This window comes from Perca flavescens, chromosome 8, assembly GCF_004354835.1.
Source record: "Perca flavescens isolate YP-PL-M2 chromosome 8, PFLA_1.0, whole genome shotgun sequence".
Taxonomy (NCBI): Eukaryota; Metazoa; Chordata; class Actinopteri; order Perciformes; family Percidae; genus Perca; species Perca flavescens.
Genome location: NC_041338.1, coordinates 21,757 through 48,447, shown reverse-complemented (window position 1 = coordinate 48,447; position 26,691 = coordinate 21,757). Strand labels below are relative to the sequence as shown.

The window sequence follows — 26,691 nt, the reverse complement described above, 5'->3', positions numbered from 1 at the left end:
GTCACCGTGATCCTGCTGCACTCCCTGCACACCCTGCTATTCTCTGCAGTGCCCTGCTATGTCCTGCTGTGTCCTGCTATGTCCACCTATGCTCTGCTGTGCCACGCTACATCCTGTAATGCCCTGCAGTGCCCTGCTATGCCATGAACTACTACGACTACCATTTGTATTCACTGTTCCATTATCTTTATTGTGAGAGGGAGTTTTTCCTCGCCACTGGCTTTGTAAATTATAGAGTGTGGTCTAGACCTACTCTATCTGTAAAGTGTCTCGAGATAACTCTTGTTATGATTTAATACTATAAATTAAATTGAATTAAATTGAATTAGATACTACCTAACAACAATTTCTACTTTACCTGTAGCTGTATATAATTTGGGGTTTTGTAGAGGCTGATGCAAGCCCTGTGTCACCCTGTTGGGTTGTAATTTGCAATAATGACATTATCACACTATATTATCCAGATTATTAGACATCTTTTTCATATGAAGGTTACCCACTTGTGGTACCTGTGTCCAGGGTTGGGCCAGTTTACTTTACCACCGATGAGCACGGCTCTCCTGCAGAAGCCAGGTCACCCTTTTAATAGAGCTAAAGATTGAGCTAACTAATTATCTCTTTGCAATGTTTCCATTAGTGCTGTTAGCAATCCCTGTTTCCTCCATCCTCTCTCTCTCCCTTCAGCAGTATGAACTCCTCTTATTGAGCACAAATTTATTTTAAAATGATTTTACTGATTCAAAAATAGTCCGCCAGAGTCTATAATCAGAACTACGTCCTTATTAACGCTCTGTTATTCAACAAGGCTGTGTAAAAATGGGTCATAACAGACTATAAACTGAGTACTGGTAAGGTACTTAAATTTTACACACCTTAATGGTGGACATTTACGTTTTACTAATCTAATTAGGCGGCAGGGAGCCTCCATAACTTGAGCTGCGGAGAGCCAACACCGGCTGGTGGTGCATTTTTTGAAGTGCCCTTTTGACACCAACAGACACTGAAACATTCTGCTGCAATGAATGTCAGCATGGGCAGTTTTCTGCATGTTTTTGCTGTATGCTGTTGCCGACGACATCTCACGAGGCTGTGTGTTTCTGCATGTTTAAAGGTTATTTCTTCAACAGACTACATATACCATCAGTACTAATTGGACATCCACATTGAGGGTGACACAAGGTTTTTCCCTTTAACACTTGTTATGTGAAGCAGCAGCAGTGGGATATGTGCATTAGCAATAAGTGGTTAAAGCTGTGACACAGCTGTAGGAGAGTGAACGCTAAAGAAAAGGCTGACCATACATAGTATCAAACGCAGGGTTTGATTTAATTAAAATCTTTAGAATGATAACTTTAAGCATATTTCCACGTCATTCATTTCATATAATTTTTTTTTCAGTTAGAACTTACTATATACTGGGCGCCTGGGTAGTTCACCTGGTAGAGCGTGCGCCCATACATAGAGGTTTACTCCTCGACGCAGTGGCCGCGGGTTCGACTCCTTTGCTGTATTTCATTCCCCCTCTCTCTCCCCTTTCATGTCTTCAGCTGTCCTGTACAAATAAAGACCTAAAATGCCAAAACAAATCTTAAAAAAGCCAAATCAAACTTACTTTATGTTGACAGAACTAGTGCTGCCTGTTATACTCTACCAGAGAAAGCTGGCTCACAGTTAATAAAACAATACTTCGAACATCGTGTGAATTATGCTGTTTCAATGGTTCAGAAAACTATCATTCAAAATTTGCAGCAGTACTACTTCTCAAAACAGTGTACCACTAGAAGTAACAGTCCAAACAAGTTGTTTCTGAGAGATGCTTCAACAAATGTTTTATTGACTTTTTTCAAAATACTGAAAGAAAGCCACTGTACTGCACATGCATACCATTGAATCAATCAATCACCAGAGTGCATCGCATTTTTCCTAAAACGAAAAATAAAACATCATCTTGCTGCAACAATACAGATAAAGCCACTTTAACAATCAATATCGAAATAATCAAATCTGTAATTACAGAACATTTTAAACACAACCAACCTGCAGCTCTCCAGGGCTGAATGACAAAATTACACAAACACACACACACACACACACACACACACACACACATGCACACACACACATTGTGCAAGGGCAAGATTTCTTTAAAGATATGAATGCACAATGCATTGTTTTGAACATTGGACAGCCTGTGTTACAAGTGATGACCGTTTTGAGTTTTGTGTCTAGAGTTTTGAAAAATGACATCACGGTTCTGAAATTGTAACTGTAAATATTGTCATTCCACTGTTGTTCCTCTAGCAGCTGTCAAAGACTTGAAATGCATTTCCAACTTTGTATAAAAATTCCTTCATTAAAATAAATCCCAAGCAAGCAGTGCACGCACACACACACACACACACACACACACACACACACACACGTCCAAAGGAGTTCTACAATGCTACTATCGACCACTTCACACACTGTAATGTGGTGTGGAATCCAATCTAAGTCATTTCAAGGTGTATTTTCATACGTGCTGTATAAAAATAAGTGGGCGGGTCACTGTGCTCTGAGTTAACATTTAAGAAATAATTAGAGTTTTTGACAATCACTTTGGCACTAATTTCAGAACCTTGACATATTTTTTCAAAACTCTAGACACAAAACTCACAAACAATGATCAAAATGCAAATTTTTCAAAACTCTAACACTTGTTTCAATTGCTTGGATACAGTACACATAAACCTGTGATAATTTGTTCATTTAACAAAGATCAGCTGTTCAATATGACACAACTTAACATCAAAGTACTACTATTTCAAAAAGCAATTCACACATTACAGTTCAGATGATTTTCTGTTCATTTCATTACAATCATCTAACTATCAATTGATACAACTACTCAAAATGATAACTGTTGCATTACTCTTTATGCATAGTTGTATGGAAACAGACAAACAATATTCCATGTTTAGATCATGAAAGTTTCAAGATAACGAGTCATTGTCACCAGTTAGCGTGGAGCATGAACCAATTAGACTACATGATCTATGGATGTAATATTTCATCATCCTTCTTTACTGTAATGTATTGTATCCAAGCAATTGAAACAAGTGTTAGAGTTTTGAAAAATTTGCATTTTGATGAGTTTTGTGTCTAGAGTATTGAAAAATGACATCAAGGTTCTGAAATTAGTGCCAAAGTGATTGTCAAAAACTGTAAGTAACTACATGCTAAACATTTCTCAGCTAAAAAACTTCATAGGATGATAATATGTCATTGTTGTGTTTACGGCTTGTTACGCTGCAAGTGGCCCAACACTTTTTCTTTAAGTTTTAACAACTCTACAAATGTTTAAGGGTATCTATTTTCATTGACCACCAGCAGTGCTACATACAGATTTTGAAAAACCTAAAATATCCTGGAAATAAGCAAGAAGAAATTCTGCTTACTAAATGTTAATTTAGCAAACTTTTTGGAGCATTAAAAAATAAATACATTGTGTGTACTAATTACCTCAAAAGCTAACTAGATCCAGCAGGATCAATGAATGCATGCAGTGCATTTTGTAAATCCCAGAAAAACAAAAAAAGTAAAGGCATTCCAATCATAACTTACATATCACTTACATCATAATTTACAGTAACTATATTTAAAGAGAAAGGAACGAGAACAAGAACATGTTAGCCATATTTACATGCAGTATGTTCAAGACTTTCATTTTTAAAGTCTTTAAACTTTCCTTTAACCCCCCCTTAAAAAATATATTACAGCCTATAGTTTTAGAATGCATGTTTATCTGACACACTGCCAATAGATAAACATTCCTCTAGCTATTAAATCCTCATACTGACTTAGTCTTATGGGATGAGTTATTTACAATCACTGTCTCACATTAGTAATGCCAATAAGCTAATATGCCTCAATACATACAATGTATATGTGTATGCTAAAATGCTAAGGTGTCTAACTGGTGTCAGTGCTCTCATTGGTTAAAGGGTAAGCTGCCTTATTGGACAAGGATATGGCTGCAGAAAATGAACTAACTAATTAGCAGCACAGATGCAAAACCACCTTTCAATTAAGTGAAAATGAACATGTAAATCTCTGTCTTGATAGGAGGCTTTTATCCTCACTAAATGGCTGATAACAAGCTCTAACAATAACAAGCTAAGGTAAAACACATTAATATACAATGTCAGGAGAATTCACTCTTAGTTAAGATATACAGTATATTTCTAAACACTCTTGTTGTCTTTGACAGTAAGTATAAGCAGTGTGGGTAGTTTTACTTGGATAAACATCTCAGTATCAGTTGCTAGTTGCACATATTTAATTTTTTTGGTATGCTTGTAAGCTCATGGCTCACTCATAGTATATTAATATCTGGCCAAAATCTGACCATCGTTAAAAAAAAACAATTCTAAATACTGCATTCAATGCTTTAGCATTCTGACAACAATACAGTTCAAGGGTAAACAGTTCACTCATTTTCTTTTGCAATAAAGACAAAGAAGTCTAAAAATATAAATTGTTAGTTTACACATCACAGGTTTATCCATATAAAGGAGCAAACAAACAGCAAGACAACCAGTCAGTGTCTCCATGTTTTCCACAGATATTATGTGTTAACATCCAACACCTTGTTTGTGTCTTTCAGCCAACAAGGCATTGTCAGGTTACATCAGCAGACAATCCTTGGACTGTTTATGTGACTATGTACAGGAATGTGAATAAATGATCAGTGCAGGGACTTGCACAGGTAGGGCTATTGTTACTCGGGCAACAGCCCGTTTGCCCTGATTGGCTCAGCTACCCCTCTGGTGAAAGAGCCTAAATAAACTAACGTTTGCATCACATCGCACAACATTGCCTTCTATTAACGTATCATGCTACGTTACATCAGGGATTCTCTTGATGGCTCTGAGACCATTATAGATTACACATTAGTTACTGTCACTATTTTACGTACATTTTCAACCAACAGGCAGATGTAATGTTAAATAAAAGTCGCCTTAGGTTTTTTTATGGGATGATAAATGAATGTCTTAATTGGTTAAAGGTATAGTGGAGGATTTTCTTTTTCCGGGTGGATCATCAAGACTATTGGTCCTCCTAGTTGTCAATCATTCTGGTGATATGCACGTCCCTAGCTTTCAGGTGTATAAGTGTGGTGAGCTTGAGCTACGGTTTCAGCCATTCATTGAAGCTTGCCGTTCTCACCGTGTTTTTTCAAAATGTCTGAGGGTCGCAAGAGAAAAAGTGTCTACGAATTGTATGACAAGAAGAGAAAGGCCTCTGAAAAAGAGTGTTTTGAGGAGAATATTTCACACGCTGGCGTGCGCTAAAAGCACAGGTTGGGCTTCCCACTGATGCCTCAGTCGCAAAGTTTCTACTCGACAGGTAAAGTTTGGCATGCTATTTGGAGAAATCCATTTAAAATAACTGCTAGTAAAAGTTGATTTAAGCTATGATTAGCGATACTAGCCGTGGCACAAGTCACGCACCGCACACACACGGTAAACATCTCAATTTGTGAAAAAGTGCAAATCTTCTTTTGGAAAGTAGGCTTGTATGAGCCATGCCGACAGCAACTTGTAAACAGTGCACTCTTGTGCACACGTTTAATAGGCGTTCCTTCTCGGGAGCAGGCAGAGTGTTGCGCATGTGCATTTTTTCAAAAAGTAGAGAGGGCGGTTCTTTTCTAAAATTCGGGGAAATCCTCCACTATACCTTTAATGTAATAAACTTTGCATAAAAAAAAGTCTTTGTGTTGGCGTTCTAACCTCCGGTGGATTTGTGAGGACTATGGTTAACTGCTCATCAGATCTCTGCAGGGTAAATCCAGACAGCTAGCTGACTATCTGTTCAATCTGTGATCAGAATTATATTATAACATTTCTTTTGGAGACAGTTCCATCTTCGAAGTCTCTGCTGAACAGCGGAGTGCTGTTTTTTTTTTCCAGGTTAGAGCAATAGACCCTCCAAATGTCTGTGCACGTCGCTGGATCAGTGTGTTGTACTAAATAATGATTCTAATTCCTGCTGTTTTTGGTTTTAATAATATTGTTGACAATGATGATAAACACAATGGTTATGAAGATTATTTAATGTTCCTTTATAAACACATAAAGGTATATATATAAACGCATTTTATTCAGCGGATCTGTATTTCAGTTTTGAAGTCCCATATCTGGCCAGTTAATGCATGTGCACTAATTTGTAATAACATGTAAAAAAAAAATGATCTTGCAAAATAAGTCTGTTTCTCCAAAACGTCATATTATGTCCCTTTCAAGGGTTTCAGATTTCAACTACTTAACAACTTGGCAAGTAACTTGTAACATGCAACACAAAAAGGTATTCATAATCAAAGGGCAAATGTGCTACTTTGACAATAAAAAAAAGAAACAGAAGGACCAAAAATTTGCAGTTTCAGGTTAGGACTTTTACAGGAGTCCAGTGTAGTCATATTCCACATGCCATGACATGCCCTGTCACTTTCTCCCTGATCATTATGTGTTGTAGACTTTCAAATAAAACAGAACTGTCACAAATATAAATATAATTAATGAACTTCTACCTAGTCTATATCCTTGATGTTTCAGTTCCAGAATTGCTCCAGTGCTGCAGGAAATTCCGCCGGATGCATGTATTTTTTTGTCCTGCCTATGCACTACCTGTCTATACTTTGTATATCACAATGCACTTTCGTTGTCTTTGTACTTGTACTCTAGACAATGACAATAAAGTTGAATCTAATCTAATCTAATCTAAATCTATTTTCCGTTTCCTTCCGCTTTGGTATAGGACTATGGTTAACTGCTCCTCAGATCTCTGCAGGGTAAATCCAGACAGCTAGGTAGACTATCTGTCCAATCTGAGTTTTTGTTTGCATGACTATTTTGTAGCGGATCTGTGCGGAGTTTAGCACCGCCCATGACCACCCTGATTGGTTTAAAGAAATGCCATTAAACCAGAGCATGCTTTCCTCCCATCTCCAAATGCTATGTGGTGTAGCCAGACCCTCCTTCAGCACGCTTTGGAGGAGGGTCTGGGAAAGCGAGACTACCTTCTGTCTGACCTTTAACACTGTTTGGTTACAAATCTGGATTGTCTTGACTTGATCTTTTGCTGAACGTTGAGTCTTTGCTTGCTATTGTACTAGAGAAATAGTACTATAGTACTCTGCCTCTTTAACTATCATACTGTACTGTATCTCAGAAATGAAACCCACTTGGATTGGACTGCAGCGTGCAGATTAGAAAACATGAGCACCATCATAGAATTAGTGATGGATGGCAATGTTAAAAAGATCATTATGTCTTCATTTTATACACAAAATTGTGTCCCGTCAAATTTGTTTGTGCAAGATTTAGGATAGGACAAATTATTTAAACTGTGGTATTTGCACTGTTGTTTCTCCTTGAATGTATGATAGAGTGTTGCAGGGATGACATATTTTAATATTTTAAATGATATTATTTATGAGTGTTTCCATACCACAGTGTGACTTATGCCATTTCCTGATCATCTTTCATATTTACATGCAACCTCAGTGGTCAAGGCGAAATCTACCACTTTTACATCATGAAATGAATGCAAGTCACAGGTTTCTTCTCTCTTTTTTCTTTACCTAACGGATCCTGTCCGGTGGCTGTTTTGTCACCGGATGGAAGCAGCTCAATTGAATAGGTTTGTTGTTTCAATTCTTACTGGATTTAAGTGGCACTAACAAATTCATAGATATCCTACAATATTTGCATGCTTTCCTGCTGGTCGTTTGTTGTATGTCTCTCTGCTAAATTATCTGTAGTATCATTTAATGAAGGCCAAACAACCTCCTCATCACCAGATGGTGTCGTCTCAGCTGGACCCACACCAAAGCTGAAAGTAGCTGGGCTGAGGTCGATGGTATGGTCTGCTTTCTTGCCATTTACTGTTGCTGTCTCCTGATGACCACTTCTATTCTGCTTTGCAGTCACAACAGTGACAGTATTCATATTTCTCCTTGCCTTTTCATTGGTTCCATTGCTATTGGCCTGGGAGGCTCGGGGTTCTCGGACAGTACCGAAGCTGGTCTGAATCATCGACAGTGTCCTCTGATTTCCCGCAGGCTGCTGGCAGCGGTAAAGCCCACGAAATGCTGAGCGAAACTTCTGAGACATGGCATTGTATATCACAGGGTTTATAGCGCTGTTGGCATAGATGCATGTCCGACAAAACAGGAGGAACCAGGCATCCAGATAGGGTGTGGAAACAAAAGAGTTGATCAAAACTAAAGTCCGGTAGGGCATCCACAGGACAGCAAATAGGATCACCACTACTGCCAACATCTTTGTCACCTGTAGGGAAATAGCAGAGATACAGTTAATTAAGACCCCATTAAAGAAAGAAATAGTTATTTATTAATCAAATTAAATTTCTGAACAGGGACTTGAACCAGCCACCCTCTGGTCCCCAAGCCAAACCCCCACGGACTGAACTACTGCCGCATTGACAGGGGGTTACTGTCACAGGAGGCGAACATAGACTGTAGGCTTCATTCACCCTGCCTCAGCTCCAGCTGCCCACTTTCAGCTTCATTTTGGCTCTTCAGAAAACTATAGTTGGCATTACGGAGACCACATCCATATTTTATACAGTCTATGGAATGAAGCCTCTAAGTCAGGAATGTCAAACGCATTTCAGTTCATAGGCCACATACAGCCCAATTTGATGTCAGGTGGGCCAGACCAGTAAAACCATTGCATAATAACTGATAAACAACAACACCTCCAAATTTGTCCCTTTCTATTAATGTAAAAGGGTACAATTACATTCTAAAAAGTCCACACTATGCGCCTGGGTAGCTCACCTGGTAGAGCGCGCGCCCACATACAGAGATTTACGCCTCATCGCAGCGGCTGCGTGTTCAACTCCAACTTGTGGCCCTTTGTTCTCTCTCTCCCCTTTCATGTCTTCAGCTGTGCTATAAATAAAGGGCCTAAAATGCCCCAAAGTTAAAGAACAATCTATTTACAAAACAGTTGATGAACAGCCTATGTTTCCTTAAGACGATTTAGTGTAATTTCAACTGTATTCTGGTCAGGATGGAAAAAGAAATGATAGTGGTGCCAAATATTATATTCATTGAGCACAGAAATGTGCTGTGAACACACCAAGAACACTAGTTTCCTATTTACCTCTGTGAAGAAATAGGAACTAGAGAAAGCCCGATACCATTTTTTCCATCCCGATACCGATTCTGATACCTGAACTTGCGTATTGGCTGATACCCAGTACTGATCCGGTACCAGTGTGTCATATATTTTATTATTTTTTATTTTTTATTGTTTTAACAGCTGTATACTACTATCCCTGTATGGATGTGATATGATTTCTATCTTTATTGTCGGTTTGGCTCAGGTTAAACTCTTTGTGAAACATGAACAAACACAAAAAATGAATGCCACAGAACTTTCTTTTATTCTCCAGTTTGACAGTCAGTTATAATGGAAAAAGAACATAAATAAACTACTTTAACGTAGATTTTCTTTAGGGCTTTATTACGTGGTATCAGATCGGTGCATAAACTCCAGTACTTCCCGATACCAGCGTTTTAGGCAGTATCGGAGCCGATGACCATCTCTAATAGGAACTGATGATTCTTTTCTTGGAAAACATTCTGTGCCCACTCCTTTTTGACAATTTCCGCTGGCGGCACCTGCATGTACAACAGCAGCCAATGTTTGACAGTGTGTAGCCTGTACGTATGCACATGGGATCTGTAATAGCGTATCCATCATAGGACCTGCTACTGTTATTAGCCCCCAGTGAACAACAAAAAAAGTATTGAAAAATGGAAATCAATGATCCATCTCCATCCATCTTCGTCCGCTTATCCGGTGTCGGGTCGCGGGGGGAGCAGCTCCAGCAGGGGACCCCAAACTTCCCTTTCCCGAGCAACATTAACCAGCTCCGACTGGGGGATCCCGAGGCGTTCCCAGGCCAGGTTGGAGATATAATCCCTCCACCTAGTCCTGGGTCTTCCCCGAGGCCTCCTCCCAGCTGGACGTGCCTGGAACATCTCCATAGGGAGGCGCCCAGGGGGCATCCTTACCAGATGCCCGAACCACCTCAACTGGCTCCTTTCGACGCAAAGGAGCAGCGGCTCTACTCCGAGCTCCTCACGGATGACTGAGCTTCTCACCCTATCTCTAAGGGAGACGCCAGCCACCCTCCTGAGGAAACCCATTTCGGCCACTTGTACCCTGGATCTCGTTCTTTCGGTCATGACCCAGCCTTCATGACCATAGGTGAGGGTAGGAATGAAAACTGACCGGTAGATCGAGAGCTTTGCCTTCTGGCTCAGCTCTCTTTTCGTCACAACGGTGCGATAGATTGAATGTAATACCGATTCTCCGACCAATCTCCCGCTCCATTGTCCCCTCACTCGCGAACAAAACACCAAGGTACTTGAACTCCTTCACTTGGGGTAAGAACTCATTCCCTACCTGGAGAAGGCATTCCATCAGTTTCCTGCTGAGAACCATGGCCTCCGATTTAGAGGTGCTGATCCTCATCCCAACCACTTCACACTCGGCTGCGAACCATCCAGTGAGTGCTGAAGGTCACAGGCCGATGATGCCATCAGGACCACATAATCTGCAAAGAGCAGCGATGAGATCCCCAGCCCACCGAACTGCAACCCCTCCCCACCCCGACTACGCCTCGATATCCTGTCCATAAATATTACAAACAGGATTGGTGACAAAGCGCAGCCCTGGCGGAAGCCAACCCTCACCTGAAACGATTCCGACTTACTGCCGAGTACCCGGACACAGCTCTCACTTTGGTCGTACAGAGATTGGATGGCCCTGAGTAGAGACCCCCTCACCCCATACTCCCGCAGCACCTCCCACAGTATCTCCCGGGGGACCCGGTCATACGCCTTCTCCAAATCCACAAAACACATGTAGACCGGTTGGGCATACTCCCAGGCTCCCTCCAGGATCCTTGCGAGAGTGAAGAGCTGGTCCGTTGTTCCACGACCAGGACGGAATCCGCATTGTTCCTCCTCAACCCGAGGTTCGACTATCGGCCAAACCCTCCTTTCCAGCACCTTGGAGTAGACTTTACCAGGGAGGCTGAGAAGTGTGATACCACTGTAATTGGCACACACCCTCTGGTCCCCCTTTTTAAAAAGGGGAACCACCACCCCAGTCTGCCACTCCTTTGGCACTGTTCCAGACTTCCACGCAATGTTGAAGAGTCGTGTCAACCAGGACAGCCCCTCCACACCCAGAGCCTTGAGCATTTCTGGACGGATCTCATCAATCCCCGGGGCTTTGCCACTGTGGAGTTGTTTGACTACATCAGTGACTTCCGCCTGGGAAATCGACGACAATCCCCCGTTATCCTCCAGCTCTGCCTCTAACATAGAGGGCGTATTAGTCGGATTCAGGAGTTCCTCAAAGTGCTCCTTCCACCGCCCTATTACCTCCTCAGTTGAGGTCAACAGTGTCCCATCCTCACTGTACACAGCTTGGATGGTTCCCCGCTTCCCCCTCCTGAGGTGGCGAACAGTTTTCCAGAAGCACTTTGGTGACGACCGAAAGTCCTTGTCCATGTCTTCTCCAAACTTCTCCCACACCCGCTGCTTTGCCTCTTTCACGGCAGAGGCTGCAGCCCTTCGGGCCCTTCGGTACCCTGCAACTGCCTCCGGAGTTCTCTGGGATAACATATCCCGGAAAGACTCCTTCTTCAGTCGGACGGCTTCCCTGACCACTGGTGTCCACCACGGTGTTTGTGGGTTACCGCCCCTTGAGGCACCTAAGACCCTAAGACCACAGCTCCTCGCCGCAGCTTCAGCAATGGAAACTTTGAACATTGTCCACTAGGGTTCAATACCCCCAGCCTCCACAGGGATGCACGAAAAGCTCCGCCGGAGGTGTGAGTTTAAAGTCTGTTGGACAGGGGCCTCCTCCAGACGTTCCCAATTTACCCGCACCACCCGTTTGGGCTTACCAGGTCTGTCCAGAGTCTTCCCCCACCCCCTGACCCAACTCACCACCAGATGGTGATTGGTTGACAGCTCTGCCCCTCTCTTCACCCGAGTGTCCAAAACATACTGTGGTGGCAAATTTTATTTTAACCATTTGTTTAATGATATTAACCATTGGTTTGATTGTTTTATAACGCCACAAGATTTAGCTTCTTCATGTGTAGATTCAAAAGGCTCCAAGTGAAATAGTTGGCAACCGTGAACTATAGCCCAGTAGAGTTATTTAGTTCTACTAGCCTGAACCTTCTCACATTGTTGTCTTTTTCCTTAGATAGAAGTGGAGAAGGCCGATGACTGTTTACAACAGTGAGAACTACGTAGGTTTCTGTCTCCTGAAATAAAAGTGTTGTTTAGGCTAATGTTAAGTACAGAGAGCAGAGGGAAAGGTGAGACAATGGTGTGACTGTTAATTATGTCTCTTTTCAACTATGGCCATGCTAAAAGATACATTTAGAGGGGTGGCTTAACAGAGGTCTTCACTATATGATGTTTGGATGTTTAGACTTTAGGTTAGGAAGACATTTTCAGTTGTGCTGCGTGTATCTTTGAAACTGTGTTTTCTCCATTTGCAAATGTAAATAAATACTCAAAGACCAAACTTTGGTTTAATTCTCAAACAGTCGTTATTCATTTTGATTTTATCATGAATATCACTAACGCTGCTGCTTCAAGGAAAACTTCCACCACAATACGGCCTCAGATCAGATGAAACGATTATAAAATTGATCATTGACATTCGGCCTAGGGTGCTCTGGTACCAGGTACACTTATGAGCATCCCTATGTTCGAACATGGTGTTCGTTATAGACAATCCATGACTAGCACAGAAGTCCAACAACAAACAACCACTCTGGTTTAGATCAGGGAGGCCTTTCCTCCCAATCACGCCTCTCCAGGTGTCTCCATCATTGCCCACGTGTGCGTTGAAGTCCCCCAGCAGAACAATGGAGTCCCCCACTGGTGCCCCATGCAGGACTCCACTCAAGGTCTCCAAGAAGGCCGAATACTCCGAACTTGTGTTTGGTGCATATGCACAAACAACAGTCAGAGTTTCCCCCCCCACAACCCGCAGGCGTAGGGAGGCAACCCTCTCGTCCACCGGGGTAAACTCCAACGAGACGCTCAGCCGGGGCTTGTGAGTATCCCCACACCCGCCCGGCGCCTCACACCCTGGGCAACTCCGGAGAAGAAAAGAGTCCAACCCCTATCCAGGAGTACGGTTCCAGAACCGAGACTGTGCGTAGAGGTAAGCCCCACCAGATCTAACCGGTAGCACTCCACCTCCCGCACCAGTTCCGGCTCCTTCCCCCACAGAGAGGTGACGTTCCACGTCCCCAGAGCCAGCGTCTGCCGCCCGGGTCTGGTCCGTCGATGCCCCTGACCTTCACTGCCACCCATGTGGTAGCGCACCCGACCCCAGCGGTTCCTCCCACAGGTGGTGGGCCCATGGGCTGAAGAGATGGGAGCCACGTAGCTTGTTCGGGCTGTGCCCGGCCGGGCTCCGTGGCAAACCCGGCCACCAGGCGCTCGCCGACGAGCCCGCCGTCTGGGCCTGGCTCCAGACGGGGGCCCCGGGCTTCCTCCGGGCAGGGTCACTCCATCTCTACCTTGTTTTTCCATAGGGTTTTTGAACCATTCTTTGTCTGGCCCCTCACCTGAGACCACTTTGCCTTGGGAGACCCTACCAGGAGCACAAAGCTCCAGACCACACAGCCCTCAGGTTCACAGAGACACACAAACCTCTCCACCACGATAAGGTGATGGTTCACGGAGAAGTAAGAGGCTTGTGTCAATCATAATAAACATGTGAAGAGAGGCATGCAAACTGAGGCTACTATGCTATACCTTGTTTTGCACCAGACTATTTGACCAGTGCATTGTGATGAATGAAAAAAACACACAAACACAAATAGGCGGCAGTCTAAAAGAAATGGCATAAATACTGATGACATTTTAAAGGCATCAACAGCAACCATTTAAGTACTTTCATTCAACTATAACTAATAACTAATAACTGGCTACTATTTATTTTGTGTGGATAACCGATCAATCAAATCAATCAATCAAATGAGTATTAACAAAATCTTCTTTAAATATAGTTGAGTATTATCCCAATTTACTAATAAGAAAATGAAATTACAATCACTGTTGCCTAGTACTGCCAAACCCATTTGGAATCAACACCTTTAGCCACTTAAACCCGCAGGCAGGTCTTCCCATCTCATAAGCTGCCTGCCCAACTCCAAGTCTATGTTTAGACTGCAGGCAAATACGATTTGTTTCTCAAATCAGATCTTTAAGACAGACTGTCCCCACTGTTATTTCCAAGCGATCAGATCAGATTTGTGTGTACAGACATCACCAACCTATCTCAATGGGTTGCTGTGGTAACAAAGTAGGCATGTGTCAGTGTAGATACACTGGTGACGCAGTTTTCTCCAATTCCGCTGTCAAGTTGCAGTGGACTGTTGTTCTCTTCCATTTTGTCCGCCATAGCGCTCTCTAGTTGCAGCATCTGCTTATCACTTCCGTCACTCTGGACTTGACGTTGTTGTCGTGTGTCTCGTAGCGAGTAACGTTAAGCATTTTGTTGAGTTGCCTCTTTAGCGTAATGCTCGGAATAAATTTAAGTTGTCCTTTAACTATGAAAGGTAAAATCAGAAAGATTATGCACTTAACAATGTGGATCTAAATATAGGCTGTCTTGGTTCACGCTGGCTCAAACTACAGAGACTCTGTTTTTGTTTTATTATCTGCATAAGTATAGGCGATAACCCTCGGTGACACAAGTGACGCAAAAGACATTTTGAAATCCGATTAGAGCGGCCAGAGTTTCCGGACTAAGAAGCATCTGTAGAAATCCAATTGGAATCGTATTTCAAACTACCTCCAAATGTGATTTGGATCTGATTTGCAAAAATTGCATTCCATGTATTTTTTTGCTGTCCAGACTTCAAAATCCATCTGGATATGCCAAAAAATTGATTAGAGCTGGCAGTCTGAACAAGGCCCAAATGGCACCATATGAAATGGAAATATAAATCAACTTATAAATTATGATATATTATTATATATAAAGATGGCAGTATACAATGGAGATGAAATTACACCTGGCTTTACCAGCTGCAACATTAGTGATGCTTACACATTAATGCATCACTAATTAGAATCCAGAGATACAATTTATTTGTATTTATTTGTATTTTAAGTATATTTTGATGTTAATACTTATTGAAAGCAGGACTTGTATGTTTACTTTACCCGGTAGTAGAATATTTCTACACTGTTGTACACTGGTACTTTTAAGTAAAATATCTGACTACTTCTTCCACCACTGCAAATAGGTAATGAGATGCAGGTGTGTAGTTAGAGGAGAAGGGTATCACCATGACAAAGCTTATAGAGCTGCAGAATTGGGTGTTACTCTGGCTCACTTGTTTTAATGTTTCCAGCTGAATCATTTGAAAACAAGCAGCCGGAAAACTGTCTTAAATACTGGTATGCACTTGATTATATGAATATTACATTACATTTCATTTAGCTGATGCCAAAACAAACTCATAACAGCAAGAATCACAAAAGAAGTATATTAGCTTCAAAGAGCCAAACTAAAAAGGGCCACATGTAAGTGCAACATGTAAGTGCAATTCTTTTTTTGTATAACCATCATCTTCTTAGCCAAGGTGCAGCCGGAAGAGATGTGCTTTAGCCTGCAGCGGAACGTGTGTAGACTTTCAGCTGTACTGATGTCAGTAGGGAGCTTGTTCCACCATTTAGGAGCCAGGACAGCAAACACTCAGGATTTCCTTGAGAGATTAGGTGTCCCTGAGGTAGCAGCAATATGCACTAAAAGACTGAGGCTAAAGCTACACATCTCAAGCAAAAGGTCAGCTTCCTCACCAGCTGATGATCCATGTAGAATACATAAAGAAACAGCACCATTATTGTGTTAAAGTGTACAATATACGCTTTAACACAACACACATACAAGACGTTTACCCTTTCAGTGTTGCAAGAGATAAGGTATGAGGACTTGCTGGAGTGTAAACTACCCTCAAGAGCAGGACAGGGTTGATAATGCTAACCTCAATTCTGATAGCATTCAGAACTGGCTTCTACACAGTGGGCCAATACTACACAATGGGTGTGCTATTTATAAATGGGTATTTTTTTTAACATTGACTGCAGCATGCCTTTGCTGGTACAGTTTATTTTTTGAACACTTAAAGAATAAAATATGGAAGCTTTATATACATTAGCATAGTGCCACTCCGTTAATGTTGTGAACGGGACGTCTATCTTATAAATTTACATTTTAAACACCATTCAATTTCAATTCAATTATATTTATAGTATCAAATTAAACAAGAGTTATCTCGAGACACTTTACAGATTGAGTAGCTCTAGACCACACTCTATAATTTACAAAGACCCAACACTTCCAGTAATTCCCCCAAGAACAAGCATTAGCAGTGGCTATTGCAACAGTGGCGAGGAAAAACCTCCTTTTAGGAAGAAACCTCGGCAGACTCAGACTCTTGGTAGGCGGTGTCTGAAGGTGCCGGTTGGGGGAGTGATGAACAGTGGCAATAATAGTAATAATAAGGATAATGGAACAGTGACTACAATGGTGGTCGTATTGATTTGTTTTTTTGTTTTTTTTCTGTTTTGGATTTTAATGTTTTTTAATCAAATATGTCTGTGAAAGGTGCTATATCAAATAAATTACTTACTTACTTACTAGTTGAATACAGGACACAGGAATGTAATAAACTGTGAGATACTGTATTGTTAGTACTTAAAGTAGTTATGCGTATAAGTAGAAATTGTAAATTTATACTGTGTGTGTACATATACATACAGTACATAACCTGTAACCCTACAAACTAATGTAGTTATTGATATGCTTCTTGGCCTTGGAAGTAACGCTTGTTCAGCTAGTTAGCTGGACATGCTAATACTTGAAGTTAACACGATCAATTTTAATCATATTGTTGTGGTTGTGTATATTTCTGTTATGGTTGTGTGTATTTTGGTTGTGTTTGTTTAGATTTCGGTTTCCTGTTTTGTATATTTCTGTTGTGGTTGTGTAAATTTATGTTGTGGTTGTTTAGATTTCCGTTTCCTGTTTTATTTTGATAGTCCGTTTTTCTCCCTTGTCTTGTCTGGTTTTGCTTCCTGTCTTGTTTTCCCACTTGTCTGATTGTTCTGCCCCACCCTGATCTGTTTCACCTGTTGTATCACCTGTCCCTTGTTTGCTCGTTACCTCTTGTATTTAGCCTCCGTGTTCCCCTTGTCTTTTGTCTGATTGTTGTAATGTTTTCATGTGTCAGTTTCAGTCTGGTTTTTTGCTGTCCTTTTGTCCTTGGATTGTATTTCTTCTCTAGTTCCTGTTTTTGGATTACTTTTGTTTTTTGGATTCCCTGTTCTCTTGTCTGCTACATTCTGGAAAAAGTTTTTGCCTGCTGTATTCGGGACTCCCTTTGTTTGATGAATACTTTGTTCTTTTTGTCTAAATAAATCCTCAAGCTGTAACGTTCCCTTGTCTGCTCTCTGTGTTTGGGTCCTCTAATTCCCTGGATTGTGACAGAACGGTCTGACCATCATGGATCCAGAGAAGCGTTTGTTCCAGGAGAAGGGGTCGGAGTTCGAACAGACAGTGGAGAGTCTCTTCTACTCTAATCCAGACCAGTATTCCCCTATCACGGAGAGGCTCGTCACACAGCGGCATTGGTTTTTGGAGAGACCTTGGGTGAGTCACTTTGTTCCCCACCTGGATGAAATTAAGAAGAGGTTAGAGGTTTTTTTTTTTTTTTTTTTACAAACCATTCACAATGACTCACCCACCAGTCTGCCGGTTTCTCAGCCTGTTACCACCTTGGCTACCAGTCAAAAGCTCAGTAAATCTGTTAGCAGCTCCTCTGAACTCCTGCCTCTCGGCACCAATGCAACCTGCCCAGCGTACGCCCCCAACCACCAGCAGCCCTTTGAGGGTATTTGCCTGGCTATTATTTCTGGGACGGGGAAAGGACGACATGGCTCCCGTCGACATGCCCCTCTTCAACCTCTCTTCAGCCCAGAGGCAGAACTCCTGCTGAACCAGTGTTCCTGAGCCGCAGCTGTCCAGTGTTCCCAAGCTGTCCAGTATCCCAGTGCTGTCCAGTGTCCCAGAGCTCCTGCTGTCCAGTGTTCCCGAGCTGACCAGTGTACCCGAGCTGACCAGTGTTCCCGGGCTGACGTGCAGCCCCCCATATATATATACCTGCATGATTTCCAAAAAAAGAGTGAGTATTTACACAAATGTGTGATTTACATCCTGCTTTTATGTAAGAATGTTATGTTTCACTTTTACAAGAGAAAAGGCTTCAAAGATGGGAAATATCTTCTCCTTGGCTAGAAATATCTTGATCGATTCCCAACAGAAAAAGAAGGAAAGGGGTCGGGGGGGAGGGCAATGCGGTAAAACAAACACGCAAAATCAAAAACATTGGAACTCAACATAAGTAATGGCAGCCAATCAATAGAGCAAGATCTAAATGGACAGCAAGGACAGTTGATCTTAAATGGCAAAGCCCTGCTGTTTCTCAGAAAGCTATGTGCATGTGTACAACAACCTCAGCATGCCTTGACCCTCCTTCCCACCCCACCACTGGCTTGTAACCATGGTAATGGCTCAGACATCTCTGAACCCATGCAAGCCTGTAAGACTCAAGTGATTAGTCTTATCACTCGCCAATAACACACCTACCAGCCTCACCCTGCAGCCAAGTCAACCGCCTTCAGTATGCCAGGTTGATGCCAGGTATCATGCACACGCCTCCTCTCAGCAAAATGCAATTTGAGATAAGGGTCTGTGTCCATGCCCTAAACGGTGGGCTAGTGACAGCCACCTCAGCAGGTAGTTACGTTACACAAAGTGTTTAATTGAACACAAAAGAGGCGGGCTGGAGATAATTTCTAATTATGTCTGCAACGCCATAATGAGAATTATTTTTTTTTTTTTCGAATTAGAAAATGACTCAAATAAATCGATTATCAAAATAGTTGCCAATTAATTTAATAGTTAACAACTGATCGGTTAATTGATTAATCTAACCCTTTTAACTCTAGAATCCAGAATCCAATAATTCGTCCCAGTCATAAAAATAATTCAATAATTTGCATTTAGCCTCTGATGCTATCAACTCGCCCAGGGCAATAATGACCAAGCTTCCTCATCTCTCCTCCTCAATTTGCACTTGAGGAGATCACAGACATGAAGAAACTCAGAGATTAAAACTATACAATCTCACACCACACAATATTAATATCCAATCCTAAAAGTGCCATTCTTTGGCATACACAAATTTATCAAACTCCTATCAGATTGAGTGTGCCTATCAAACAAATGAAAGACCATGAAGTGCCTATTGAAGAACTGAGAGTAAAATCATTTGCGGTATTAAGCACACTTCAATGTAAATCCCAAATCACATTATGCAAATATTCTGCTTCTAGATGGAGCCCCTTGAACACATGAGATTGGGATCGTCTCTCTGTTCTCGCATGAGTGTCCCACAAGCACACAGTGACACAGAAACAAGCTATGCTAAAGGTTGCATGAGACAGTAAAGCACTCTAGACCCAATAAATTAAATGGTTATTCTTTAATCTGTGACTTTGTACAACCTCTGGGAGTTACCTCTAGAAGCTGCAGTAGCAGTACTTTCAAGACATCCAGCAGTCCAGAAGTAAAATAGATTTTCTGAAGAGACATTGGGCCTCATAAAGGAAGCGATATAAGAACAAATCTCCTCAAATTTTTGTTAATTTCCACAATTTGTTCTTATTTTATTATATTACTACATTAGCATCATGGACTCGTGGCAGTGCGCTACCCATCCAGCCCGTTATGAGAGCTAATCAGCAAATACACTGTGTTCATCAACCACCAGAAACGAAGCGAGTAGAGAGACAAACTCACATTTAGCTCGGGACTCTGTGTGTGTGTTGGTGTGTGCAGAGAGAGAGAGAGAAACATTGTGTTGTCTTTTTCGTCAACGATATTGCATATCACCCCAGTTTAATGACTGCTGCGTTGTCTCGTCTCTGGTGTGATGTCCATGTAAGCAATCAGCTGTTTCTCTGGGAAAGCGAAGATAAGATTGGTTTTTAACGTTATATCCTAGTTTGGCTGTATTTTCTCTGTACAAGAGGCGTGATTAACGGGCATAGTTCAAATGTGTGTATGCAATTGGATAACCCTTCAACCAATCAGAGCAATGATCCGGGTGACGTAGCAGCAACAGCAGCATCAACGGGTTGCTGCCATGGAGTGCTGCGCTTCGGTGGCCACCATGTTGAATGTAAACAAGGAGCTGTATGGTCGCTTCTCTATTGTCCTCGTGTTAAACCCGCCAGTGGCTCGCCCGGTGGGTAAACCAATTTGTGATTGCTTCCTGCAAATATGTAACGGAAGCAGGATAGAAAGATGTTCGGGTTTCCAGCCTGAGCTGCAGGACGAAATCAAATCGCCGGCAGATCGGACTGGGTTTACTCAGTGTAGTTATATCCAGTAATCATGTAACGCAAAACAGTCAAAGTCAAAACTGTTGAAACTCCCCCTGATGCTGTACAGAGCGTCGTCACCATTTTTAAAAAATTGCTGCAGTCAACCTAGGTTATTTTTACCCCGTCTAGTACTTTATTGTGATTGTAGTAATCTATTAGCTGTAATAAATATATTGGTCCGTTTTTGTGAAGGAAGATATACTTTATTAACCTGACTCCGCCAGATGGATTGCTTCGCATTTGCTCGGCATATACATCTGGGAACTTTCCGTTGGAGAACTTTTGGGAAGGAGCGGAATACTGGTTATTTGATTGGATGAACCATCGGTCTATCACCTATGTTGGTGATAGATGGGCCAAATCAACCAATCATATCCACGAAGCGTATGAAAATACAACCACAAGCCCGCCCCTGTTGCTGCAGGCAAAGCATAGCTCGTAAGCTCAGCATGCAAACATGTCGGTAAAGGATATTTGCCATTTGTGTAACGAGAATTTAGGAATAAAAGGCACCATTTCAGGTTCCCAGACCATATTCCAAAAGAAGGATCCAAGAGAAAAAAAGCATTAGCGAGCGGCTAACAGAATTAGGGCTACCGCTGGCTGATAATACTGGTTAGCTGATTGGATAAACCATCGGTGTATCACCACCTAACCCACCTCAAAACCAACGCTGATTGGCCCAGTCGTTTGGCTAACGGCTCCAAATTTTCTCTGCCTCAAGATGCCAGACTGATCTGCGAGTGGAAAACTGGAGCTCGCGAGATCAGGACGGTCTCACGAGGCTAATACTTTATAGGCGTAGCATTACAGGTACCCTGGTAATAGGCATATGATTCACTTTTTTAAACAGCGGTATTAACATAAGTAACAAGTGCGATGTTCCTGTATGCTATCCACTTGTGATCCAAGTGAAGAAAAGTTAGTTTGGTATAACAGCAATCATGTAACGTTGGAAGCAGGAAAAAGTGTACAGGAGTCAAAGCCAGTAATTAAAAACTACAAATTTTAATTATTTCTTCTGTAGAATGATAATCCTTATATTTCAGTCCTGGTTCATTTGGACAGGCCTCTGGATACAGCTGGTAACAGCAAGGTAGTGACAATGACAATGCTATTTTTAATTCATAGAATACTAAGCTATTAAAATAATAATTGTTGGCATGATTTTATAAATCATGTTTTAATGTTAAACATACATGTGGCACAGTGAATCATTTTACTGTATCTATGGAAAAATTTACAATAACTTGCTGGCTCCCCTGCAGTAACTTTGAGGATCCCATAGGAGAGCTATGATGATAACGTTGCGTTCGTACGAGACAAAACTCTGCAACTACTCAATGTCACTGACGTTACTACTTAACATTGCTTACTCCTTGGCAACATGCTGTGACTTTACCTGAGACAGGTGCATCTTGTCTAGCTGCTCCTCACACAGCAGCTAGCAGGGCCGTTTCTAGCCCAAAAAGGGCTTTAGAAAGACAGCACTGTCTTTGGTTGATTCACCTCTAGTCTCTAATCTTTAAAGATTAATTTAAATAAAAAGGTTGATGACTGATCATATAATCATTTTCAAAACATTCCAAACTGTTATTGTGTTATTTCTGGGTTAGGGTTCAAAAGGCAGCAATAAATAACACATTAAAATCTAGTGTTCATGAAATTTCAGACATTAGCAGTAAAATTAATTAATGCATAATAATTGTGAAAAACCTGAAACTGTGATAATTTTTCAGACTATAATCGTACCAACAAAATCTATAATCATTGCATTCCTACGCACAACCCTGCAGCAAATCACCAGATCCTCTTTTGCTGGTGTGAACATGCCCTAATCCAATTGCAAGATGGTGTCTTGTTTTACGGTCTTACTGCAAAATGTAAAAAAAACTAAAAACTGATATTTAGAGACAGAAATGCTATTGCTTTTTTAGAGTACAAAGATCTTTGTACTATGGCTTTTCAATTGCTATACAACTTTTAAAAGAATAATACGTGGACACAAAACTAGTTCCTTCTGGACTAAAAATAACTTTGTCGTGTCCCTTCTGAGTGGATAAAGGCTTCTCAAGGTAAATGGTTTCAAGACCAAAAAGCCTGAGAGAATGTGTTCTACATCCAAAAGCATAAAGACAAAGCACTACTGCAGCAATACCACGTAACCTGGGAGAGAGAGGGCTTACTTAGTAAGAAGGCTTTTTGACTGCTTAGCCTGAGGAAAAGTAACCATTACCAACACAATTGACTTCAGGGCCTCGTAACAGCCAGGACATAGAGCCGACAAGGGGCCACTTTTTGAAAGCAATGGACATCATCACCATGCTGTTAAGAGGGAATTATGGCCTCTATATTTCCAGCAGATAACACACACAGCCAAAGATAAGACCGGGATCAAATGTGACTAAGGCTATCACATAGCATTTACTTTATAAATAAGAAAGGATTTAACAGGAAAAGGAGAGCACAGAAGGGGTTAATGGGAAAGAGGTTAAATGTGGGATGAGGCAGAAACCTGTTTCCTGGAGGAGAGCGCGCTCTTTTGCCGGCCCTGGCGACCCTGCTTCCCCACTTCAGAGGCTTCCCGGCAGCTCCGACGCAGCGTGGTGGCACTGGTCTCAGGATGGTTGGGCAGAGGGCTGGGGGGACACAAGCAGCATGTTAGATGTGTTGGTTGGTTTAGTTTTCTTGATTAAATCAGGTGTTAGGAGGTGGTTTGATTTATTGTGCTGTAGGGTTTCTTTATAAAAACAGAACATTTTAAAAGTTCTATAAAAAATGAAGCAGAAATAGGCTGCAAACAAAACATTGACATAATATTATAAAATTGTTGGCAAGCAATTACCTATTTAAACCTCAAGCAGACACATAACAACATGATCAGTTATTTTAGAGTTTTGATTTGGCTGCCTGATGAATGTAAGTCCAATATTTATTTTCCCGTCAGCTCTGTTTTGGTCTCCACCAACTTCCGATTAGAAAGTCTTGGCTCTTTAGCTTCTAAATCCTCCGCTATGCTAACTTTGTTTGTCTGCTGTTTGGTGTTCAGTGGGTTTTCACACCTACAAGTTGGCCGTGCCCAGAAAACCTTCCAGTTCCCTGTTGAGTTAGGGTTTTCGCTGTGTGATGTTGAAAATGAATGTTAAGAAAGCGGTGTGCCAGAAATGCAATGCGTAGTTGTCCCTTCTAGGCTAGTCTCACTTTGCCAGACCTTCCTCCACAGCGCTGCGCAGGAGGGTCTGGCTAGTCCACACAGCATTCAGGGATGGGCAAAAAACATTCTGGTTTATTGGCATTTCTTCAAACAAATCACAATGGTCTTGGACGGCGCTAAGCTCCGGACGGAGCCACGGTGCCTCTGCTAAATAGTCTCAGGAAGGAAATTGTTTTGGTGGAACGTGTACATTCAAAAGTTGTTTAGTCTGTCCAATTAGAAAACTCAGATTGGACAGGCAGTTAGTCCTCATAAATCCACTAGAGGTTGGAACGGCAAAACAAAAACATGCATCCGGAGGCACCGGAGTTTTCTTTTAGATCGATTGTTAATGTAGTCTGGTGGCCATGGCTCAAGGCCAGCGAGCTGCCCTTCCAAGTCTGGCTCCTGAAGGGTGACCAGGTTTCCCTTTTCCGGGCAAAGTTTTTTGCAGTTTCATTTTGGGTCTGTGAATCACTCTTAGTCTGGCTCCTCCCTTGGGACCACTTTTCCTTCATAGACGCTACCAGGAACTATTGCCTCTGAAAATACAGCTCCCAGGGACACATGGACATGCAAACCCATTCACCACATTAAGCCCCTGACACACCAACCCGACAGCTGACCTTCAGCAGAAAAGGCAGTCGGACTGATCAGTCAGCTCCCCGAGGTCCAAAAAGTTCCTCGAAACACACCGAACCAACGCTGACTTGACCGTACGTTCTGCACGTGCACAGCAGGCGGCGCTAATCTGTATTGTCACCCAAAAACAGACAACCGGAAATGCCGAACGCGTCACATGGGTCTGGCTTCTCCAGCCGAACATAATGGCAGCTCGTTCGGAATACGATCTCATTTTACGAAAACAGTTCACTGAAACGTGTTTCCGAAAACATTTTTAGAGAGAAATAGGCTGTGCAGTTGCTGAATCTGTCTTCATTTCAGATCGACAAAGGTCAGTTTAAAAGATTTTCGTCAGATATTGAGAGCCGTCCGTCGCTCATCCCACTCGTCATATCCGGGTAAGCACTCCACCATTCAGATTGGTTACTAAGTCCTTCCGATTCAACATGTCAAATCGGCCAAAATGAAGGCCGACGGCACCTTCGACGGACGCCAGCACAGAACCTACCAAACATACTCGAGTCACCGACCTCGCAAGACTGTCTGACGGCCGATTACCAGGTTGGTGTGTCAGGGCCTTTAAGGTCGTGGTTCTTGCAAGCAGAGTCAGAGATTTCCTGATTTTTAGTCCCTATTCCCTAGTATGGTTCAATCACCAAATCTACGGCAGCCTATGTTTTCCATAATGAAGTTTGAAAGTATTTAATTTGACTTCCTGCTTGGTAGATACCCATCTTTTTCAAACTCCATGCCTCTAGTTTGTAATGCAGGCTTTCTTTTTTAAATCATTATATATTTTAAGCTCCAAAGCCAAGCTGAGTTTAAAAAATGACATCAGGGTTATTCGCTCCGACTTGACAATGCTCCTCCAGAGCCGCTTAAGACATTATACAACTCTTTTCACAGGCTGAGTAGTACTCCACATGGTGAATACACTGACCCATTACATATCTAAAATTGTTGTAGTGACCCTTTTTAATGAAGTAACTAATTTATTAATGTGGTTTTAAAGACCTTTTACAGTACCTGAGATAGAGGATCCGTGCTATCAAGCCATACAGTACAATGGCGAGGAGCAGTGGGATGACGTAGAAAATGGCAAAGTCGATGAGGTAAATGGGCAGGTAGAGCTCTCGTTTCACTTTGTAGCCACACTGCACATGTCCATCCTGGCTGACCTGAATGTCATACGGTTATCATTAAGACACTTAAATAAAACTCTGGGCAGAGTTACATAATCATCTTTCACATTTAAACACAATAACACTACTCTCAGAAATGGCACAGAGCTCTTAAAAAGCTTTTCACATTGGACAAAAGAGGCTTGGTAATAACAAAGGGCCTCATTCACCAATATCTTCCTAAGTTTTCTCTGAAATATGTTCTTAAGAAAGTCCCTAAGGAAAATCTACGTCGGATTCATGATGTGTTCTTAAACAACAAAATTGTTCGCACCTGTGTTCTTAGGCTTGATGAATCCCACGTCTTCGTAATTGAAAGTGCGTGCCAGTTGTTCCTATTAGCATAAGAAAACTCCCCGCAAATTCCCATATAAGGACATGACACTTCCTGTGCACCTCCTGGGAAGCGGGAGACCGCCTTCATGAAATGGTTGTCGGAGTTGCAGATGACTTGTACATTGCGGTGGTGGAGGAAGTACTGAATTTCAATACAAATAAATAAGTAAAAGTACAAATAACCGGAGACGTATTTACTTTATTAAAAATAGAATATGTCCACTACCACAAACAAGGCCTGGCTTTTAGAAGAAGTTCCTATCCTTACCAGCATAAAATGGAAATATGTTGTTTTACTGGAGGCTGTATTACTGAGGGTCAGCCGCGCTGTGCCCGGGCTCTGGAGCACCAGAGATGGCTTGGAAGCCGATGAAGGATCGGCGATGGCAACCAAACTTTACTGGTGAGACAAACGTGTGATGGTCAGGAAGACGTTTTGGCCCTATACATAGCGCGATCAATCACCAAATAACGCAGGATTTAATCAGTTTAATTGCTGATGTAAATTCCAGTGTTAGTGTACTATGCTATACTATGATTTTTTTTTTTTTTCAACAAATGATCAGAAATACATAACCGTACAATACTATCATTGTAATCGACTGTAGAATTAAATAAAATGCAGTAACCAGTTATTTGGAGCAAATTGTCATCACTCAGATATGCGTAAGAGTGCTCTTGAGTGTTCGTAGATTTTGTTTTTAGCTAAGAACAAATCCAAGATAAGAAAACATTAGTGAATGTCACAATCTTCATAAAAAGTGCGTAAGTGGGGT

The 26,691-nt window shown here is 41.9% G+C and overlaps 1 protein-coding gene across 1 annotated transcript in view; it reads right to left on the bottom strand.

Moving 5' to 3' along the window:
• Positions 1 to 7,614: 7,614 nt before the first annotated feature.
• trhr2 (thyrotropin releasing hormone receptor 2) overlaps positions 7,615 to 26,691 on the bottom strand; it is a 31,022-nt gene continuing 11,945 nt past the window's right edge. The window contains exons 3-5 of the mRNA XM_028585536.1: positions 25,425 to 25,576; positions 23,097 to 23,220; positions 7,615 to 8,330 (exon numbers count right to left, since the gene is read on the bottom strand). Of these exons, the coding sequence (XP_028441337.1) occupies positions 7,737 to 8,330; positions 23,097 to 23,220; positions 25,425 to 25,576 (870 nt within the window). The 3' untranslated portion in view covers positions 7,615 to 7,736. The remainder of the gene's footprint in view (positions 8,331 to 23,096; positions 23,221 to 25,424; positions 25,577 to 26,691) is intronic.